Source organism: Hirundo rustica, chromosome 13 (genome assembly GCF_015227805.2).
Source record: "Hirundo rustica isolate bHirRus1 chromosome 13, bHirRus1.pri.v3, whole genome shotgun sequence".
NCBI classification, from domain to species: domain Eukaryota; kingdom Metazoa; phylum Chordata; class Aves; order Passeriformes; family Hirundinidae; genus Hirundo; species Hirundo rustica.
Genome location: NC_053462.1, coordinates 18,078,288 through 18,097,942, shown reverse-complemented (window position 1 = coordinate 18,097,942; position 19,655 = coordinate 18,078,288). Strand labels below are relative to the sequence as shown.

General features: G+C 45.6%; 2 protein-coding genes across 6 annotated transcripts in view; one reads left to right on the top strand and one right to left on the bottom strand.

Annotated features, from left to right (window-relative positions):
• Window positions 1-3,888, top strand: part of DENND4A (DENN domain containing 4A) — a 48,848-nt gene extending 44,960 nt beyond the window's left edge. For all 5 annotated transcript variants that reach the window (XM_040076829.1, XM_040076830.2, XM_040076832.2 and 2 more), the window contains one exon: window positions 203-3,888. In XM_040076829.1, coding sequence (XP_039932763.1) covers window positions 203-339 — 137 coding nt within the window. In that variant the 3' untranslated portion in view covers window positions 340-3,888. The remainder of the gene's footprint in view (window positions 1-202) is intronic.
• An 830-nt stretch (window positions 3,889-4,718) lies between these two features.
• SLC24A1 (solute carrier family 24 member 1) lies at window positions 4,719-17,700 on the bottom strand. The gene is made up of 9 exons (XM_040077436.1): window positions 16,780-17,700; window positions 16,017-16,079; window positions 15,429-15,537; window positions 9,714-9,797; window positions 7,939-8,039; window positions 7,125-7,322; window positions 6,676-6,765; window positions 5,677-5,843; window positions 4,719-5,057 (listed from the first exon to the last, which is right to left on the bottom strand). Exons 1-9 carry the CDS (start codon window positions 17,698-17,700, stop codon window positions 4,808-4,810), a joined length of 1,983 nt encoding a protein of 660 aa, XP_039933370.1. The 3' UTR covers window positions 4,719-4,807.
• Between the last annotated feature and the right edge of the window lie 1,955 nt (window positions 17,701-19,655).

Sequence of the window (19,655 nt, the reverse complement as noted above, 5' to 3'; positions counted from 1 at the left end):
GCACAGGTGATGAATTTATGCAAACTTACTTGTTCAGGTTCCAGAAAAATAAATAATCTGTCGATTAGATGTGCGCCACTCTGTGGTAAGTGCCAAATAAAAAGGACTTTACAGCTACTTTGTGCTGATAAATGCAGCTGTCGTGGCATTTGGGTGATGTTTTTTGAGCTTGGTATCTGAAGCTGTTTTTCCCTTGCTGCAGATGCTTTTGACAGAGAGTACAAAATGGCCTATGATCGCCTCACCGCTAATCAAGTGAAGAGCACTCATAACTGCGATAGACCGCCGAGCACTGGGGTGATGGAATGCAGGAAGATTTTTGGAGAGCCCTATCTCTAAATACACCTGGCTAAAGAGGTGATATCTGTGACGTATCCCTGTGTAAAATAACCACTTCAGTCACAAGGAACATCTCAGCGTTCAGTGTTGAGGAACGCGCGTGCGATGGACTCGGCGGCGGGAGGCCTCGGGAAATTCGGCCTGGCTGCGGTTGTGGAGATGGACAGAGAGCAAAATGGGCCAAATATAATTTCCCTGTCCCTTGTCCTTTCTGCAAGTCGGTGCGTGGAGAGGCAGGTTCTAAACAAAATCAGTTCTCTGACTTGGGACAACGTATTACAGCTCCCTTGAAAAGAAATGGAGTAAGAGGTGGACAGAAACAATGCACTGAAGCTAATGTGAGCGAAGGAAATTCTTCAGAATCTATTGTTTACATAGAATATTCATGATGTTATGAAGAGCATATAAAGTTGTATTATACATATTTTAAATTGTTTATAGTAAGTTGATATTTTTTTAATTTTTTTAAATTACTGGAGTGAATTTTAAATGGACTTGCTGCAGAAGCAATACAGTGCTTATTTTTTTTGCAGTACACTGCTATTTATAGTAACTTGTCCAGTTACTTTTTGAAGAGTGATTTCTTTTTAAAGCAGAATAGAAAACGTTAACCTTCACCTAGACAGTACTGGAGATCCAGGATTTCTCTCATGCACACTTGGAAAACATGTCACCACAGCAATCAGAAGGGAAGGTATGGTAAACTTTGCAAGACTCTGACAAATACACTGATGTCTCTTATGTAGAAATCTCCTCTTCCTCTGGTGTTTCTTTCCCTCCCCACTCCCTAGGAAAGGGAAAGCACATTGAAGAGTCCTATGGATTTTTTATGGAATCAGCCCATCTCAGCTGGTGGCATTTGTTGGTGTGGCCTCATTCCAGGTGTGACACGGAGCAAGTGCCAGCCTGCAGTGAGTTCTCCATGAACGCTCGGTGCTTGTGTCTGAAACGCTCGGTTCAACGCCACACAATGCCCATCCAAAGCTTCTAACACAAGTACATCCAGCAAAGTTCCTCACGGGAATCATAGGGAATGTAACTTCTTGGGGCATATTGTGCTTAGTTAAACGTTCTTGGAATGTTCAGTCTCTATTTCACAGGCAAAACAACTTTGTTTTTTCTCTGAAGAAAAGTGCTATATCAGTCCTTGTGGTGGAGTCATGGCTTTTGCCTCATGTTTTCTTGTTCTAGACATTTAAAAAATGTTCTGTGCTCTCAGTCACATAGCAACTCCTCACCAGAACTTAGGCTACAGGGGAAATATCAGAAGTCTTGCGTGGAGGTGGGAAATCAGACATCGAACTGTATAAAACACCCTAAACAAATTTAAATCATGCTTTAACAAATAGCTTTATTTTAAGTAATCTTAATGATTTTCCACTTCTAATTCCTTTTAGTTGTTGCTGTTAAAATGCTTCCAAATATTCAACTGTTACGTTAGATTTTTATATTGCAGTCTGCCTACCCAGTAGGTGTTTTTAAAAACATCTTTAGTTTGCAAGTATAATAAACCAGCAATATTTAGTTAGGCAGAAAGGTGATCAACTTTAAAGCTCACATTTACTTTATTAAGTGAAATTGAGCAAGCCTTAGAGGCTTAAATGAAAAGTACTGCTGCTATGAAGCTCTGTAACCTCCTCCCAGACCTCTGTAAAGTTCTAAGAAGAAGCTGGCCTGAGAAGAAAGGATTTAAAACGTGTAGAGCTGCAGGTATGTGCTGATGATTATTGCAGGATGTCGTCTTGGATACAGCTCCCCTCGGGTAATGCCTCTTCTCTAACATGCTGCTAATTATGTAGCTGACCTTTTGGAAAGTATCCCCCCACCTGAGGTGGAGCTAGCAACGCTACACTTACAATATCGTTCACATTTAATTTATTTTAACAATTTGTGATGCTCTTTTGTACTGCCACGCTTGTACAGTATCCTCGTGCATGAAATGGAGCTCCTTTTTTCACCCAGGTACATGTTAGAGAATACCCTCTTCATTCCTCTGGACTGTTGTGAAATAACCAGGCGATTTTTGAACACATTCCCTGTAAGTAGCCCTCAGTGTGCACGGCTGCTCTGCTCTGTACAGTAGGAATGCTGCATTTCCATGGAAATCTCGCCTCCAGTAGTTGCTGTACTGAAGCTCACGGCTGGGTGTGCCGTGGGGAAGGTCGTGTTCCCTGCACTTCTGGTGCCCATTTGCCACTGGGGCAGCCACTGTTCTATAGGACCTTCAGGCCATGAAAGGAGAGAGAGCAAGTGCTTTTTCCAGAGCTGCCATGGGGTGTTAGAGGGGCTGAGCTATGACCCAACTTCCCACTCCCGTTCCGGGGTGGCCGAAGAGCCGAGCGCGGTCCCCGTCCCCAGGACAGCCCCAGGCGCGGGGGCGACACCGTCACACGTGGCCCTTCCTCCGTCCTGGTCCCAGCCTCCTTGTAAGGACTTCCACCTGCCTCCAGACTTACAAACCCAACCGGTTTGGCTTCTTTCCGGCACGCCCCAGGCCTGTCAGGGAGCGGGGGCTGCCCTGGAGCAGGGTTGTCCATCCACACGATCCCTGTGTCCCGTGTCCCCGGCGTGGCTCTCCTGGAGCGTTGCCAGTGTTCATTTGGGTGTGCTTTTAAATTACTCTATCACGTAGTAGCTCATCAAGTGAAATCATTGTACTCAATGAATTGTTTTATAAAGTCTGTTGCAAGTCAGTCCACTGTAGAAATATATAAAAAATAGAGTTGGAATAACAGCATACTGTAAGTGGGAAATTTTCCTCGTTCGAGTCATGATGTTCCAAATGTGTCCTGAGGTCGATAATTTCTAAGCATCAGACAATTCAGTGTTGAAACAGTTTTCAAATCTCACTGTCCTTTATTAGAAAAGCAATTTGACTATATTTTCCAATACCACAAAGATGAATAAATAAAATATTTGAGACATATTTTCAATTTAAAATTTTGTACGAACTGAATTTTCTCCTTTTGTGTACTAAATAATGCTTATGTCCAATACCTTAAACAAAAGTTTTACATTTGCAGTGCAATATATATTTTGCTTTACTTACGGTTCCACTGGAATAATTATTGGAGATGAAATATTGAAATGTGAATAGAAATTGTGCTGTTTCTCTGACACTGCTGTGTCCCATTTGAGAAGGTTTGCTGTTGGTACAGTTACAGCCTGATGAATTTGATTTCCACTGGCAAAATTAATGATTCATATCCCAAGAAAGAAAAAATTCCTGCATGTAAAATCTTAGTCTAACAAATGGGAGATGCAAATAATAATAATAGAGAGGGGTGTTTCTGGATATTATCTCACTGGGATTTAAAAATGGTACTTTGTTAGTCTGCAAGCAGCACTTTTTAAATGAATGGTTGTAGATTTGTAAATATGTAATGTTTAAATTTTATTTACCAAAAAACAGTATCTTGGATGTTTGCTTTGGTTTGTAGTTACTTTAAAATATGCAAAGTCAATGTTCACAATGTTAAGGTTTTTTTCTGTCTCATCTGAAAAAAAAAAAAGAAGTTTTACAGTGAGTCAATAAAAAGCTTAAAATCTTTCTGGTTATTTTCATTAACATTTAATTTGATTCATTAGAGTGACAGAAATGTCTGCGACTCTCAACCACATTGTGTGCTCCCGTGAGGTGTTAACAATAAACCTCCCAGGTTTGGTGATGTCAGTGGCATTTTTCATCTTGTCTATGCAGAAGTCAGTGCTAACAAGAGGAATTAGGGCTGGTTAAATAATCTGTAACTGTCAGAGAGGAGTGTCAGGATGAAAACAAACCTTCAGCAGCTCAACTCCTTGCTGTATTTGATTCCTGGCTTTCGTTTTGATTAGAGGTAAAGTGCTGTTCTAACCCCGGAGCCTTTTAGTCTTGTTGCAGGTGACATCACACTTGGACTGGTGGCACTTTACAGGAGTTTTAGGCATTGCAAGAGCAGGTGCAGATGTGAAAGGAGCTCAGTGCAGTTTGAGAGTTCTCTGCTGAGCTGCAGCCTGGGTGTCCGCGCAGGGATTTTAAGCAGAGCAGTTCCATAAAGGCCCAGCCACATCAGTCTGATTCTCTTCCCACTGAAGGTACAAGTCACTGATTTCAGGGAGTTTAAATTAGTCAGTGAACTACTCAAATAATGTTCCTGAAAATTTCCTATAATGAGTAAATTTTCTGTGGTGAAAATCAGCTCCTTTAACTTGAGGGATCAGCCACAGCGAAAATTTGCTGCATCTAAATTGTATCAGCCTAAACGTGTGTTATTTAATATTGGTCATTTCAGTATCTGTTTCTGATCTAAAGAAAAACAGTAGAGGCTGACACACCACTTAAGATTGATTTATTTTTTAGCATGTTAAAGGGTACCTTATTTTCAGTAAGTTTGTTACAATTCTGGTTGCTTTTTTTCAGTAGAACAACTGCTCCCTCGACCCCCTTTTGATGTTGCTGGATCCTCACACATCTTGAGGTGTCCACATGTCATACAGATACTGGGCAGGAAATTATCTTGTCCTCTAACATCACACTGATGATCAGAAACACAAAGTAGAGAGCAAACATGGTGAGCCCCAGCAGTTTGTTCATTTTCCATTTACAGAGAGCGATGGAGAGAATCACAAACAGGAGCATGAGGAAAAGGAGAACAATTGCACAGAACAAACCATTACTGCTGACTGCCACCGGGCTGAGGCCATTGAAGATAGAAAAAAGGAACCAGGGAACTGGCAGGCTGCAAGGAAAGGAAAAGTAATTGAAATAAATGTTTTAAGGCAGTTCATTTTCTGCATCATAACTAAGCAATTTTTCCAGATTGTTACAGGGGAAAAAAATGCAGGATTGTATTCAATATAGCTCAGCGTAAATCTAAACTGGATGTTGTTCCTGTCAAAGCTGCATTTGGATAATGCTTGCACTACCATACTGCAATCCAAGAGTAAAATGGTTAGAAAGTAATACCTAAGAATTAAGTGCCTTGGTGTGTGCTGTAATAAAGAAATGTCCTGGAGGTTTAGGATGGGAGATCCAGGCACTGATAATGACCTTCCCCAGGAGCTGAATATCTGAGTGACCAGATGAGGTTCCTGCCCGTGTAGCTTTGACATTAACCAAAGATCTCTTGCTTTTTTGTTTTGAAAATTGGCAATTTTGTGTTGATTCATAACTGGGTGAAGATGGTGGGCCGAGTTATAAGTTTGTCTTTCCTGGCTGGGTTTGGGTTGGGTTTCTTCAAAAGGAACTGGTTGCTCAGCTGCCCTTCACTTAACTGCAGCTAAAATGAAATTACCTGAGGTATGTCTGTTTCAAACCAGGTAACTTTGTGTTTCAGAAGAAATGCACCTGGTACTCACCCAACAGTGATGTCGAAGATGTTGCTGCCCACAGAACTGGACACAGCCATGTCCCCCAAGCCCTTCCTGGCCACGATGACACTGGTGATGAGGTCAGGGATGGATGTGCCTGCTGCCAGTATGGTTAACCCCATGATCTCCTCTGATATCCCAATTGTTTCACCAACCTAATCAACACAACGTTGGAGTAGGGCTGTTAGCAATGGAACATGGAGTATAATTGCTCTGTACAATTAGAGTTTGGGCCATTTTTGAGTTCAAATATTCCAAGCCCCCTAAACGTGGCAGCATTTTCCTGCTTTATAGGATTAAGAAGTTCTATTTTACTGTGCCTGTTGATTCTGGATTTGCTTTGTAGTGTGGGAAGTCTGACTACAGTGATGCCAGCACTGAGCCAAGGTCAAGTCAGCTACAGCACAATTTTCCTGTCCTCAGTCCTGCTCTTCTGGGTGTTGTCTACCTTTGCAAATTGACCATCAGCTGTGCACGATCTAAGGGCCTTTGAAGATGACAGGCCTTGGATTCATGGCATGATCAGCTCTACTGTGCATGTGCAATACATCACTCAATACAGACTGGGGCTAATATTTCCCAGAATACCAGGTGAACATTAAGATGGGGGAGTGAAGACCATTTAACAGCTTCCAGAATCAGAACCTGTATTTTCCTAGAATTTTAATTAGGTAATGGATAATTATGTTCTGTACAGAAACATTCATCAGTGGAAAGTCAGAATTAAGATAAATCTTGATGGTGCTTTCCCTTTAACTGATGCACAAACTCCCTTGGAAGCTCTCAGAAACGAATGAATCTTTGTCAAATCAAAAAAAAAAAAGAAATCAAAAATTCCCTTTTGGGTTCTAACAAAACAAAGTTTCTACTGCTGTGATGGGTGACTGCAGCTGTAATTCATCAGATAAAATGCCACAGTAACACAGTCCCCTCTCTCCATATACTTGTTTTGAAATGGGGATTTGCAGAAAGAACAAAACCTCTCACCTGGTGAGCCCACCACACCATGAGATAAGAGAACGCAGCAATCCAGAGGATGGATCCAAAAAATGTGATGACAAACAATTTTTTTGACTCCTGTTGAAATCAAGTTTGAAAAGAAAAAGGAGAAGTTTCAGGGAAGTTAATAGTTCCCGTTGAAAACTGTTCACCTGCAACACTTCACTGCAGTCGATTGCTTTAACTTGGACCCCGGTCTGTGCTGTTTCAGCTTGATTAGGTGACCTGTAGTTGCTAGAATTTGTGGTTTATTAAATTAAGTCTCTGGAATGACATTTTACTGCAGCTGGGGCCCCTGTCCCACCCCCTGCAGCAGTATCAGCCCTTCAACTATGCAAGGACTCCAGACATGGAAAAATGGACCCAGGGACTCTTGCCCAGAGGAAATCTATAGCTCAGTTAATGACTCCGGTAGCAGAAGGAAGATAGATTCTTACTGGGTTTCTGACGTCAGGCAGAGTGCTCCAGAGAGGAAAGACAATGGGAAAGAGGAAAAGGTAAATTGCTTGTTTTGTCCTTGATTCTGGCCATTCCAGAGATAAGGGCTCATCGTTTTCATCACCCTCTGTGCTGTCGCTATCGCTGTCCTGGCTCTCAGAGCTGCTGTCGTCTGAGGTGTCACTGCTTGACGGGGACTGTACCTCAGGATGAAAAATCAAAGAGCCAATGTATTTTCACACTAACAAGGAGCTGCAGTTACTCACCGTGGCCTCACCTGAGCAGAGCTCACATTTGTAACCTGCTGAGGGCAGCCACAGCTCTTGTGAGACAGGACCCAGGCACACCCCACCCCAGCACCTGTGTGTTGTTAACTAATGGGCATCCATTAACTAGAACCATCTTTTAGACACAAATATCTTATGTCCTTGAAAAACTGGTTTTTTCATTGGAAGTGCCAAGTAACATCACCCAAAAGGGATTTGGGGAGCAAAAGAGAACAGCCTGCTGGTGAGCATGGGACAGGCAGGTGCTCTTATTTCCCCTTACCCTGGAGTACCCTCTGACCTCAGAAGAGTTACTTGAGGGGACAATACTCTCCAGTATCACTTGGTGTCGTAATTTGGACCCAATTTGTGTCTGTAAGCCAAAGTGTTTCAGCCAGCATCTCAAATCACTACACACAGAGCCTATTTATAGATGCCAGGGACATGAGTTGGGTCCTGTCCCAACAGCTCTGGAGAGGGAGGAAGGAAGGTACACGTGAAGGTCAGCCTGGATGGCACATGGTGCCCGTGCTCCTGATTTTGATACCTGTCCATCCTGTGGCACATCTGCATTCTGTGTGTCTTTGCTGGGCTCAGAGGTACTGGCAGGAGTTACCTGGACGGTGCTTGGTGCTTTCTTTTCCTCTTCTGCAAAAGCAATAAGAAGGAATGCTGGTTTCAGTCACCCTGGATGGGTGACCACCAGATCAAGACATCACCTTCCCTGCAAACAGCAGGAGCTCTGAGCCCCCCACCACACATTTCACTTTAATACCCTCAGCTTGCTTATGTTTGTTGTGTGCCTGCCCTGACTGCTGTGATTGTGTTTGTGTGTTGTAAATCTGGGCAGAATCTGACCCACCTGGAGTAGAATGGGACCTTGGTGCTCCTCTGACCATCCATGCAGAACTGCTGTAAGGGGCACATGTGCACCAGGGAAATGCTAATTACCTCATCTACAGCTGATGAGCATTTCTGGGTTTCTTTCTGGATTCTGAAGATGGCATTAAAACCATCCTTAAAACCCAGAAAGGAAGTAAAGCTTTGCTTCTTGGGTTTCACCCCCAGCTCCCCCCTCCCTCCATAGAGCATGGCATTCTCCAGCGACCTGATACTCTTCAAGGCTTCTGAGAAATGACCAGGATGTGCTGCCAGACTTTAATCCCTGATCATTTGGTGGGTGTTCCAGAGCAAGTAGGAAAGTGCTGACACATACAAGGAAATAACTGCAATGTCCTGCTGTTCCTGCATTAACCTGCATAGCCAAGAGGAACATGGAAATCTCTGTGGAAACAGAGCAGAAATATGGATAACACAGAGCAGGGATGAGGGAGTGAATTCAGTGTGGTGTTTGTAGTATGCACCAAGAATTTACTTGGGTTCTAAACAGTATTTTTCTCAATTTTGGGCTTATTCACCTCTGTGAGGCCCAGTGTTGGGAAATTGTGGGAGCCACAGAGGCTCAGGTGCCTGTGTTGCATGGAGCTGGGACCTTCCACACAAAAGTTTCTTGGTGTTTCTTGGTTTCTCCAGCCTTCCTGGCAGCACAAATCTTTGTTGTGGCACAGGTCAGCTCTGGCTCTGAGGTAGCCTTTGTGTCAGGAGTGACAGAGAAATCCCAAAAAAGTATTAAACTGACAGCAGTCAGATCTAGGTTAAATGTTAGAATGGAAAATCTTATCTGTGAGGGTGGACAGGTCCTGGCACAAGGTGCCCAGAGAAGCTGTGCCTGCTCCATCCATGGAAGTGCCCAAGACCAGGTTGGACAGGGCTTGGAGCACTCTGGGATTGTGGAAGGTGTCCCTGCCCATGGCAGGGGGTGGGATGCGATGGTCTCTAAGTTTCCTTCCAACCCAAACCATTTGTGATTCTGTGATTCTGTTAAAGGAAGGGTGCACAGGTCCTTTATAGACACAGTGTAGATTGTTCCCTCTGGAGGAACCTTCTGTGCCATTCTGCAAGTGTGTGAAGGTACTTTGTTTTAACAAATGCCTCATTTGCAGGGTCTGCCAAAGACCAGCAGCACCCAGGTGCTGTCTGCAATGCCCTGATTTCCCTCCTGCACTGTTCCAGGGCCATTTCCAGCCTGTTTTAGCTCTTCCTGCCCTGCCTCACTAACAGCTCCTCTGGGATGGCTGCTCCTGCCCACTGCATCGATTGATTTCTGCTGCATCGTTACAGCAGCCACCTGTGCCCAGCAACAGCACAAAATCCGTGTCAGACCCCAGGGTTTCTTTGCCAGCCCTTGAGCTTTGCTTGCTGGGAAGGTGAGAGCTTGCAGTGCAAAACAAGGCAAACAGTGCTGGCTCTTCCTGCACTCACCTGGCTGCGAGCCTTGTCCTTCCAGGGTCTCGGCCTTGGCCTTGGCCATCTTGCTCAGGATGTCAACCCTGTCTTTAAATTTTGCTGTGGGTGAGAAGGACACGATCATCAGGAGCTGTCACTGCAAATCCCCCCTGGACCTGCCTCCCCCAACACACACCTGCTCTTGCCTCCTTCCTGCTGCAGCCAGCGCTGCCCCAGGGGTTGTTCTGGCTGTGACCCCAGGTTTTGCCTGCTGCTCGTTGGTCAGAGCTGTTGTATTGAACTGCTAAGTGCTACAGCAATTACACCAGCAATTTGACGTGGAACTATTTAAAGAGAATCTAGAGGAAGGAGAAACCCTTTCCAGGTCAGTAATACAGAGGATATTTGTACTTCATAGGAAGAGAATGCAGAAAGAGTAGCCAGAGAGTTTTGGTGCAGTATCATCTTGTTCCCTATAGACTATTGATTTTTTTCCGGGCTAGATTATGAGCAAACTAAAAGTGACACCTTCCTCCTGCCATGTGGCTGTTGAAGAGGCTTTAGGGTGCTGCTTACAGCCAGGGGACCTGGTGGGAATGGAAAATAAACACCTTTTATGTTCCCGTTCCCTGGAAAAGGATTGATTTTTCTAAGTATACACAAGTGTCTCCTGCTGGAGCTGATCTAAATTCCTGCTATCCAGGTTCAGCATGGTCCAGGCTGTCTGAGAGATGATCTTTACCAGCACAGGTCTGGTGCTCTATTTCTGGGACTGCTGAGGGCTTCTCCAACTGTAAACCAAGCATTGCTTTACTCAGCTGAGCTGCTTTTTTACTGGTTTACAATGAAGTGTGAAACTGTCTCTCTATAGTTGTTTTTTGCTCAAATACCTTACAGCTAGCTGACTCTCTGAAAGTGAATGAGAATGGGCCCAAAGCCCCATTTTGCTCTAATCCATGTCCCCTGTTGAGCTGCACACCCAGTGACTGAGGGTCACTGGGTTTGCACATGGGCAGTAGCCACAGGAATTGGCCAATGCTGTGTTTGGCTGGTGAGCAGGGCTGTGAATTCATTTCCTCTGAAAGTTTTATCACACTGATTTAATCCATTGTGCTGTTGATAACACACCCAGAAGGTGCTGCTGTCATGTGCCTCAAGGGCAGGGCCCTGCCACTTTATTAATCATAGTGACATTGAGATCATAGAAATAGCAGGTGGGCAGAACTATTGTTCTGAGCTGAACGTTGTGAAAATCAGTAAATTCTGCTGCATGTCCAATAACTGGGCCCAGCTCAAGCCAGGAAGACCTCAGGGGACAAATCCTGCTCTGGTGAGATTCCTGCTGCTGTCTGACAGAAACATCTTTCACCAGCTGGGATTTCCACTGAGCACGGGCATGGTTGGAGTGAGATGAAATGATCACAGAGTACCAGGATGGTTTGGGTTGGAAAGGACCTTAAAATTCATCCAGGCCCACCCCCTGCCATGGGCAGGGACACCTTCCACTATCCCAGGCTGCTCCAAGCCCTGTCCAACCTGGTCTTGGACACTTCCAGGGATCCAAGGACAGCCACATCTTCTCTGGGCACCTGTGCCAGGACCTCACCACCCTTACAGGTAAGAATTTCTGATCTAAATTATTATTTCTCCTTTGAAAAGCTGGCTAAGACTCAAGAGCCTGGCTCTTCCGTGCTCCTTGTCAACCCTGAATTTCACTGGAGGGGATGTGAAGCCTTGGCTTCCTTCCCTCTGTGCTTGTGCACAAGCACATCCCTCAATGCAGGGCTGACCTTTTGCTCCCCGTCTCCTCTAAGCTCTGGGCATTGCATCCTTCTGTTTGGCTTTTCCCTGAAGCTGCTGCAAAAGCTCCAGTCAGCAGGGTCAGGGCGGTCAGGCTCAGCCTGAGATTATGGAAATTCAAGCTCCCGGCTCGCTGCCCTCAGCCAGGGAGCATCTCTGTCAGGACAAGCAGTTTAGGGACAGCCCACCGGCCAGTTCTCATGAGCTCAGCCCCGCTGAAAGGGGCGTTAATTGCTCTGACACACAACTCCTGAGCCTGCAGGCAGAGCTGGCTCTAAGCTGGCCGGATCTGCGGGTGGCCATGGTCCGTGCGGGCTGTGCTGGATCCGCTGTGCGGGGCAGGGTCCCTCGCTGTCCCCTGGGGCACACCGGACATGTCTGTGTGCAGCGGCCCTGAGATGCTCTCCAGGAGAATTCTCCTATGAATTGACAGCATCCAGGATGGACTTCAGGCAGCAGCTGAGCTTCTACCTTGAATTTGGCTCTTACATTTCATTCACTCTTTGGCTCTAGTATTCAATCCAACAGGATTGACAACACAGTCAGCAGGGAGGATTTTTTTTTTTTTTTCTTTTCAATTTGGCACGAACCTGAAGGATTTTGAGATTCTGCTGTATAAAAGTGGAAGTATAAAAAAAAAAAAATCTTGTTCCTTTTGCCCCTCTTTATCAAGATCCTCTTACAACAAAAGATGGAAGGCTAATGAAGCAAGGAGAAGCTGTAGCTGCCTTCAGCCTTCTCCAGGCTGCAACAGTGCCCACTCCTCTGGTCTAATTTCCAAAATCATGACCTTGTTAACTGGGGCATAGTGAGGACAAGCAGCTCTGACAACCTCTCTGCTGGAGCCTTTTGCTTCATTCAAGAAGAAATGTAGCTTCTGCCTTGTTCCCTGTGTGACTAGAGTTTAAAGAGTCTGGTGGTAAGGCTAGAGGCTCAGAAATGAGAGGGTTCCTGAACATTTCCAAAATCCTCACTCCCTTTAATTCCCCAACAGTTCCCTCTGGTGTCTAATTGGATGATCTGGAAAAGATTTCATGCTCTTCTTCTATTCACTTTCACAGGAAGTAGGGAAAATACTTAGAAAATACTAATTTAAAAAAAAAATGCACATTGAAAGTAAAAAGTTCTATCAAAAATATAATTCAGGATGCCATGTAAATGTTAGAACTTCTAAAGTAAACATGTAAGTGTCCCTGAGACAAAGACTTAAGTTACCTTCCTAATACAAAAAGAAAAACCCTCACATTCTGAACTCAATCCACTCTTCAAAAGAGAAATTTTGTTTCACACAAAGGGTGTTACAGCTTTGTGTTTCACACTTCTGTATTTCCAAGACCTCTGGCCCTGAAGTTTGGGGTTGGAAGCACAGTGCTGGCAGCTTTTCTATGTTTTGAGCCTTGGTGTCCTGAAACCACTTCTGTGCTGCCCAAATAAAAAGCGAGGGCAGCCGAAAGAAGGAAACCCTCCAGAATCCTGATTGCAGCAGGTTCAGCGAGGAACTGCTGAGCAACTGTTGGCAACCTTTTCCTTCTGTCGAGTGCTCATTTCCAGAGCCTGTAAGTGCTGATGCCACAGGCCTTGGCAAGAAGGAACAAGGGCCCTTGAGGCTTTAAAGATAAATTGCTTTGGGATCATCTTTTATGTGGCAGCCTAATTACAGAAATGTGCCTGGTACAGACAGTGCTGCACACACAGCGAAGGGAGGGATGGTGTTGGTGATCCAGGGGAAGCTGTCCCCAGGGTCCCACAGGGCTGCAGGGCTTTAACACAGGACTGGGAACTATTAACATATCAGAACACAAGTCCTCATATGCCTTGGCAAGTTCAAATCCTTTTCCAGACCCTTCCTCGGGATGTCGTTCCATCTCTTAGGCCAAGCTCCTCATGGCACTTAGATTTCTCAGTTTATGCATAAATTCCCTTTCTCCAGACTCCCTCTTCTTGAGGTAGGAATTGATCAGATTAAGGAGGCACACAGGATTTGGCACACGGGCTCCTTGGTTTTCACTGCTGAGCCGTTGCAATATCAGTAATTTTATTGTTATATTTTTTTAAGGCGCTGTCTCTGTTCTTACAGTGTTGAGTGGAACAGAGGTTTTGCCATTAACTCAGCAGTTATCAGTGAAGTAAAGGGTCTGGGAGAGAAAACCCTTCTTTGGGATCAGCCCCGCATACACACGGTCACACTCCCATCTAGTGGCTGCCGCGCACACACAGAGCTCGCCGGCAGAGGCTGAGCTCGGGTATCGGCAACAATTTCTGCACCCAAAGACGCAGATTTAAAGGATGTTTAGAAGGGGCACGGGTCCCGAAGTGCCCCTTGGCAGTGCTGGGGGAACTGGGATCATCAAGTCGGACTTGATGATCTTAAAGGTCTTTTTCAACCTAAATGATTCTGTGTAATGAGTAGGGAAGTTCTCTTCGAGAGAAGATCCAAACTGTTTGTTCCATATTCACAAGGCCTGGGAGCAGCAGCCTCTTCAGTAAGGACAGTGCATGGAAAGCTCCCAGCAGCCTGTTCTGGGCTGAACTGCCTGGGGCTCTCCTTGCCTTGGGCTGCCAAACTCAGCCCCCCACAACTCTCCTGCTGAGGGGTCCCCAAGTTTCACCAGGGCACCAACCTGGACCACAAAGCCAAGCTTGGGGTGGGCAGATACTGCACGGGGACATTTAGAGGTGTAGGGAGGATGAGAAGGTGCTGGGAGGTCTCTGCGTGGCAGCAGCCCCTCAATTCTGGCACTTTCTGATGCTCAAGGCAATGGCACATCCTCTTGGAAGGTTTTGGGTCTATCCTGGTGCTGCTAGTACAAACGTTTGGAGGCACAGGAGGCAAGGAGAAAACCTTGACGAGTCTGGTTCTTGTTAGGCTACTGCTCATAACACATTGTGTGCCTTCACTGGAATCTGTCAAAGCAGCCACTGATGTGCCTTGCTGCCCTCCTCCAACCTCCTTTGTTCCCTCAATCAGTTTGTGCAGCTGGGATTCTGATCTGGAGAGTCCTCTTTGTAACCTCTGTGAGGGACACGAGAGGTGTTGATCTGCTTAGCTTCAGTGTCTCTTTGAATGGACAGCAGATAATCTCTTTAGAACAAGTAGGGCAGTGGAGAGGTGGGGCATGTGCTGAGCTAGGAAAGAAAATATTAATTTTTTATATATTTTTTTAATGTGCTTCACTATTTCTTTTAAAATAAACCTCCACAGTGTGATTGGATTAAAGCTAATATAAAGCAACACGTTAAAAAGGCTGTGTACAAAGACCCTGGTCTGTCTGGAGATGAGGCTTCTCTGCACCCTGGGCAGTTTAAAAGAGGTTTTTGACCTGAGCATCTCCTTCCCTGGCCCTGGGGAGCCCCCACTGCCTGCGCAGGGCTGTGGGAATGCTTTGCCATGGCAGTGATGATACCATGGTGCAGGTGGGTTTTTAGAGGTGTCAGCCTGAATCACATAGAATTGGCCTCACCATCATGATTGGAATCTCAGCTGGGATTTTAACCACTGTCAAAAAGATAATTCTTCAAGGGTTTTAACCTGTTTTTGTGCTGCTGTTTCAGGACTGGAATGAGGTCTGAGCTAAGAAGAGGAAGACAGGATGTGCTATGGGACAGAGGAAGCTGGCAACTCACATTTTCTGCCCCTGCAGTCAGAGAGAAGCAGAGATGGGGGATGTCACCACTTCCAGGGAACCCCAGCAGCTGCCACCACAGCAGTAAGCAGCTTGGCACAGGAAAAGGAGATATGGCAGGACCAAAACATGAGGTGTTTGTTCCTGCCAGCCACGGGATCAGAAGGGGCACATCCCACAGTCACAGAGCTCCCCTCACCTGACACCATCTGTGCTACTCACCTGCACCCCAGTGGTGAATTGCTGAGCCCAAAACACTGATTGTATTCCCAGTGAAACCACTAAGGGCTGTGAACCCAAGGCCCTCTGGTGTGCAGCATCCACTCACCTTCTGCCAGGGGGTCCAGGGTGTGGATCATGAGCTGGACGATGGTGCCGCGCATCTGAGAGTTGTGCAGGGAGGCCGAGCTGCTGCCCCGCTGCAGGGCTGGCCCAGGCTGTGGGAAGGCACAAAGCCAGTCAGTTCCAGCTTCTTTGTCCTCTACAACACACAGGGCCTCTCCAGGCCATGGGGCAGCAATTCAACAGCAGCAGAGGAATCAGCTGATCAGTGTTTGCTACGGGGGAAGGACAGACCCCTCCAGCCTCTGCTGCGAGAGCCCAGGAGGAAATTTGGACATGACACCAGGTAAGAAGAGTCACAGTCTGAATTTCTGTATGCCTCTTTTATAGCAGAGAACAAGCAGCACTCTTCTAGTTAAATCCACCTGGAAAGCCTGAGAGGTCTGTTAAATGTTATAAAAATTCCTTAAAGGACAGGACTTGGCCAAGTGTCCTCTTAAGCAAACTGGTCATTGTGCCAGATACAGTACAGGCTTTGGTGCAGGTTTCTTGACACACTTTTATTTATGACCTGACATGGGCAGAGATTCAAAATACCACGACTTCAGATCCCTGTAAAGTTGCTTAGACCTACCTGCAGCTTCCTCACATCTGGTGGCTGCATTGTTCCATCATCTACAACTGCCCTGGTGCTTGTCTGCAAGCAACGAAGAACAGAAATGACCAATCACCTCTGCTGCTTCAGGATCTAATGAACCTTCAGGCTGCTGCCTGTGGGGAAGTGGCACAGCTGACAAAAAAAGCCTCATGAAAACCACTGGCTTCTGAGAAAAATGGGATTCTACCTACCTACATCCTCCCAGTGGGGATGCAGGCACCTGGGGCAGACTCACAACTGATTCCTGTAGCTACAGACAGACCCAGACTTCATCCCCAAACATCTGTATCCTTACTCATTTGCCAGCAAAGTGAAGGTGCAAAGTGGTTTTTGGTTTTTTTACAGTGATCAGCATTACTTAGGTTTAGGCTGGGACAGAAGCCTTTTCCCCCCTGTCTACCAGAATTGTCTAATCTTATTCCCAGCCCAAGAATGTTCCTGCAAGTGTTCCTTCTGAAACTTCTTTACAACAGCCAGGTAAGCAAAATCCCACACACATCTTTGAAAGCAGCTAAGAGACATTTAGTAATTGCACAGGTAGAACTCCCTTTTAGTGATATTCTCTAATTTCTTAGAATCGCTCTACTTTGCTTTTCCCTCATTCTAAAACCATAATTATTGACCGGTACCTGTATTCTGAGGTTCAAATGTGTGCTTTGTGAAGGAGATGCAGTTTTTCTTTGTGGTTTACACTAGAAAGTTATTTCCAACTTGGCCCCTGAACTCTAAGGACACCAACCTTCTGCATATGCTCTGCTGATGCTGCCTGCACAGCATTTAGCTTCTTTTTCAGCTCCTGCTTCACCCATTGCTCTAGGAAGATGTTCTGTTTCATGGTGAACACGTATGTGGCATAGGCAATCAGTAAAAGGAGGCTTTCCCACCAATCAATGACACTGTCTAGGAAAAACAGGATGAGCATCAGTAAGTCAACAATGTAGAATGAGATGTCTCTAAATAAGGGCCACCATGTCAGGTGGAGTATCTGCCTTGAGAAGAGGGCACAGGTGCCAATGACAAAGAGGATGTTAAACACTGCCGAGCCCACAATGGTCCCGATGCCGACGTTGCTGTGTGAGATGAAGACACCTATGAGGGACGTGAAGAGTTCTGGTGCTGATCCACCTGCAGCCATGAAGGTGGCTCCAGCCACATCTTCGGAGATCTGCAGCTTCTCCGTGATCACTCCCAAAGCAGGGACAAAATACTCATCACACACTATGGCCAAGGCCACAAACACATACATCATGCCAAAGATGTGAAGTACAACCCACCCTTGCCTGCGTTCTTCCACACTGAACAGGTCCTGGGGATATTCTCCTTTGGACTCATAGGGTGGTTTTTCATCTGGGGAGCTTTCACTGGCATTTTCTTGCTGTGGTGTTGTACCCACTGACGTGGTGATGGGCACGGCTGGCTCAGGATCAACGTAGATACAGTGCCTTATTTTGGGTGCTGTGCCATTGCCTCTTACAGCAGTCTTGTTGCTGGGGAGGTCCTTGGAGATCACTTTGACGGGGTCTGTGGGTTGGGGGGCTCTGTGTGATGCTGGAAGGGCAGAGGGGCTGAACTGGAGCTGGTAGAAAGAGAGGACCAACACTATGGCAAGCGAGAAAAGGATTCGGTTCCTCCGTAGCCGCCTCCTCCGTGGTAAATGCATTTCCTAAAGGCTCAAAACTCAGAGCTGTGTCCAGAAGCCACTGAAGACTTCACTTGGTCAGCAGTTTGCTGATCTGGAGCATCGAGGGTGGAACTGCACGGCACAAAATGGGGAATCCTGCAAAAGAAAATCTGGCGTGAAAAACAAAGTGCAGCAACTTTCCATCGTTTGGGCAGCAACACTTCACTGACTGCTTGTCTATTTTTCAGTAAAAAGAAATGGACTTAAATGAGTAAAGAAAGATCTAGATCCAGGTTTCAGGTGCGCTCTCTCTCTCTCTATATATATATTTTAATATGACTGTAGGCTATGCTAATTAATAATCAAAGGTTTGGCTTAATAGAGAGGAGTTGGCTGAGGCAGTCCAATCCCAGCTGAATTCTGATTCCACCAAATGCCCATGTCCAGGAGCTGTTAAGGACTGTATTTACTGGAGTCCTGTTGTTATTCTGTAATATTATTGGGTCATTGTTGTGCAGGAGGAGTGGATACGGCTTCCCTCAAGGAACCAACTTTAAATTGCTAAAAATGATGCCCTGAACACAAGACCAAGCTGTTCAAGCCTCCCTCCTAAACCAGTTGTTCACCAAAATAACCTCAGCAGGAGAATGAAAAGTGCTTGAGAGTTCCCAGTGATGCTGCTCTGTGGCTTTCCACCTTTCACACCTCAGGAAACCATCCAAGCAAGGGTGAGGTTTTTCCTTCAGTTTGAGCAGAGCGTGAGGAAGATGTGGTTCTAGTAAAACTGGGGGTGCTGAGCAGCCTTTTGTTTCTATGACTACATCTTTTCAGGGCTTTCTGTGGAAATCAGAACTGCCAAAGTGGAATTGTAATCATACCTTTTATTAGGGGTAATTAGCATATCTTGCATAATTATGTGAACAGCATTTAGAAAGGGAGAGAAATTGTAAATGCCAGAGTGACAGTGCCTGCAGCTGTGACAGCACGGCGACAGAGATTTGGGGCTGGACAGAATTTACCCTTCAGCACTGCTGGAATGTTTTACCTTAGAATGATGCCCTTCATGGGTTCTTTTTTTCCCCAGAGTGGGCATGTTACATTATTCTTTAGTTGTGAATTATTCTTTAGATATGAATCATAGTTTTTTTAAACTATAAGCTCTTCATGCAAGTTATCACACATTTACCCTCTTGCATAACACCCAGGGAAGGTATCAGCCTAAATTTCTTGCAAAACAGGCAATGTTAATTTAAATAGTTGGGAGGATCACTAAGGCAACGGTAAGAGAGGGTCATGGGAGTGCCTAGAGAAATAGATGATACAAGCGTTGCTTTCCATACATAAAAGGAAAATAAACATACATGTGGCAGAACTGCACGAGACATATAAAAAATTGCACTTTATGAGAAAAGAACTCCCCCTAACAAAGACAGGAGTTAAAAGGATGGCAGAGAGAACACAACCATGCACACACTCCTATTTAAACTCTGGTTTTACTTCTCTCCAAAATGAGCTGCTGAAAAGACATTTTGTGGGCAGAAAGACATCCAAAGCTAGGATCAGTTCTAAGAGCTCTCCAGCCTTTCACAATTCCTGACTAGAGGATTTGTTTCTCTAGTCTTGTGAGTTTAGGTCAACTCCTGATAAACCCCTTTTCTCACCTCCTGTCTCAGTAACATGAGATCCAAAGCAATCAAACTTCTCCAGCCTACCTTCCAAAGGTCTGTCCAGGAGGAAGGGGAGTTCCAGGGCTCGGGTGTGGTGCTGGAAGCTTCTTTGGTACTGAACAGCCAGATGGGAGATGCTGTTGCAGAGAGAGGCAGGTGAAAATGATCCCATTTTCAGGATGTCTCCTCTGCTGGCAGAGTCCTGAAACAAGAGCGGGTCAGGTGTGAAGGACATGTTAGTGGAGGAATTCCCAATCCACTTTAATACCCACAGCCCCTAAGAAGATTAAATAGTATTGTATAGATTTGGGTCTATCTCTGAAGCCA

Excerpts from the sequence above, each read along its gene's own strand:
- SLC24A1 (XM_040077436.1), bottom strand. The coding sequence starts at position 17,700 with ATGCATTTACCACGGAGGAGGCGGCTACGGAGGAACCGAATCCTTTTC. Across the intron at positions 16,080-16,779 it reads CAGCAGAGCATATGCAGAAG|ACAAGCACCAGGGCAGTTGT; the intron begins GTTGGTGTCCTT and ends CGTTGCTTGCAG. Across the intron at positions 8,040-9,713 it reads AGGACAAGGCTCGCAGCCAG|AAGAGGAAAAGAAAGCACCA; the intron begins GTGAGTGCAGGA and ends TTGCTTTTGCAG.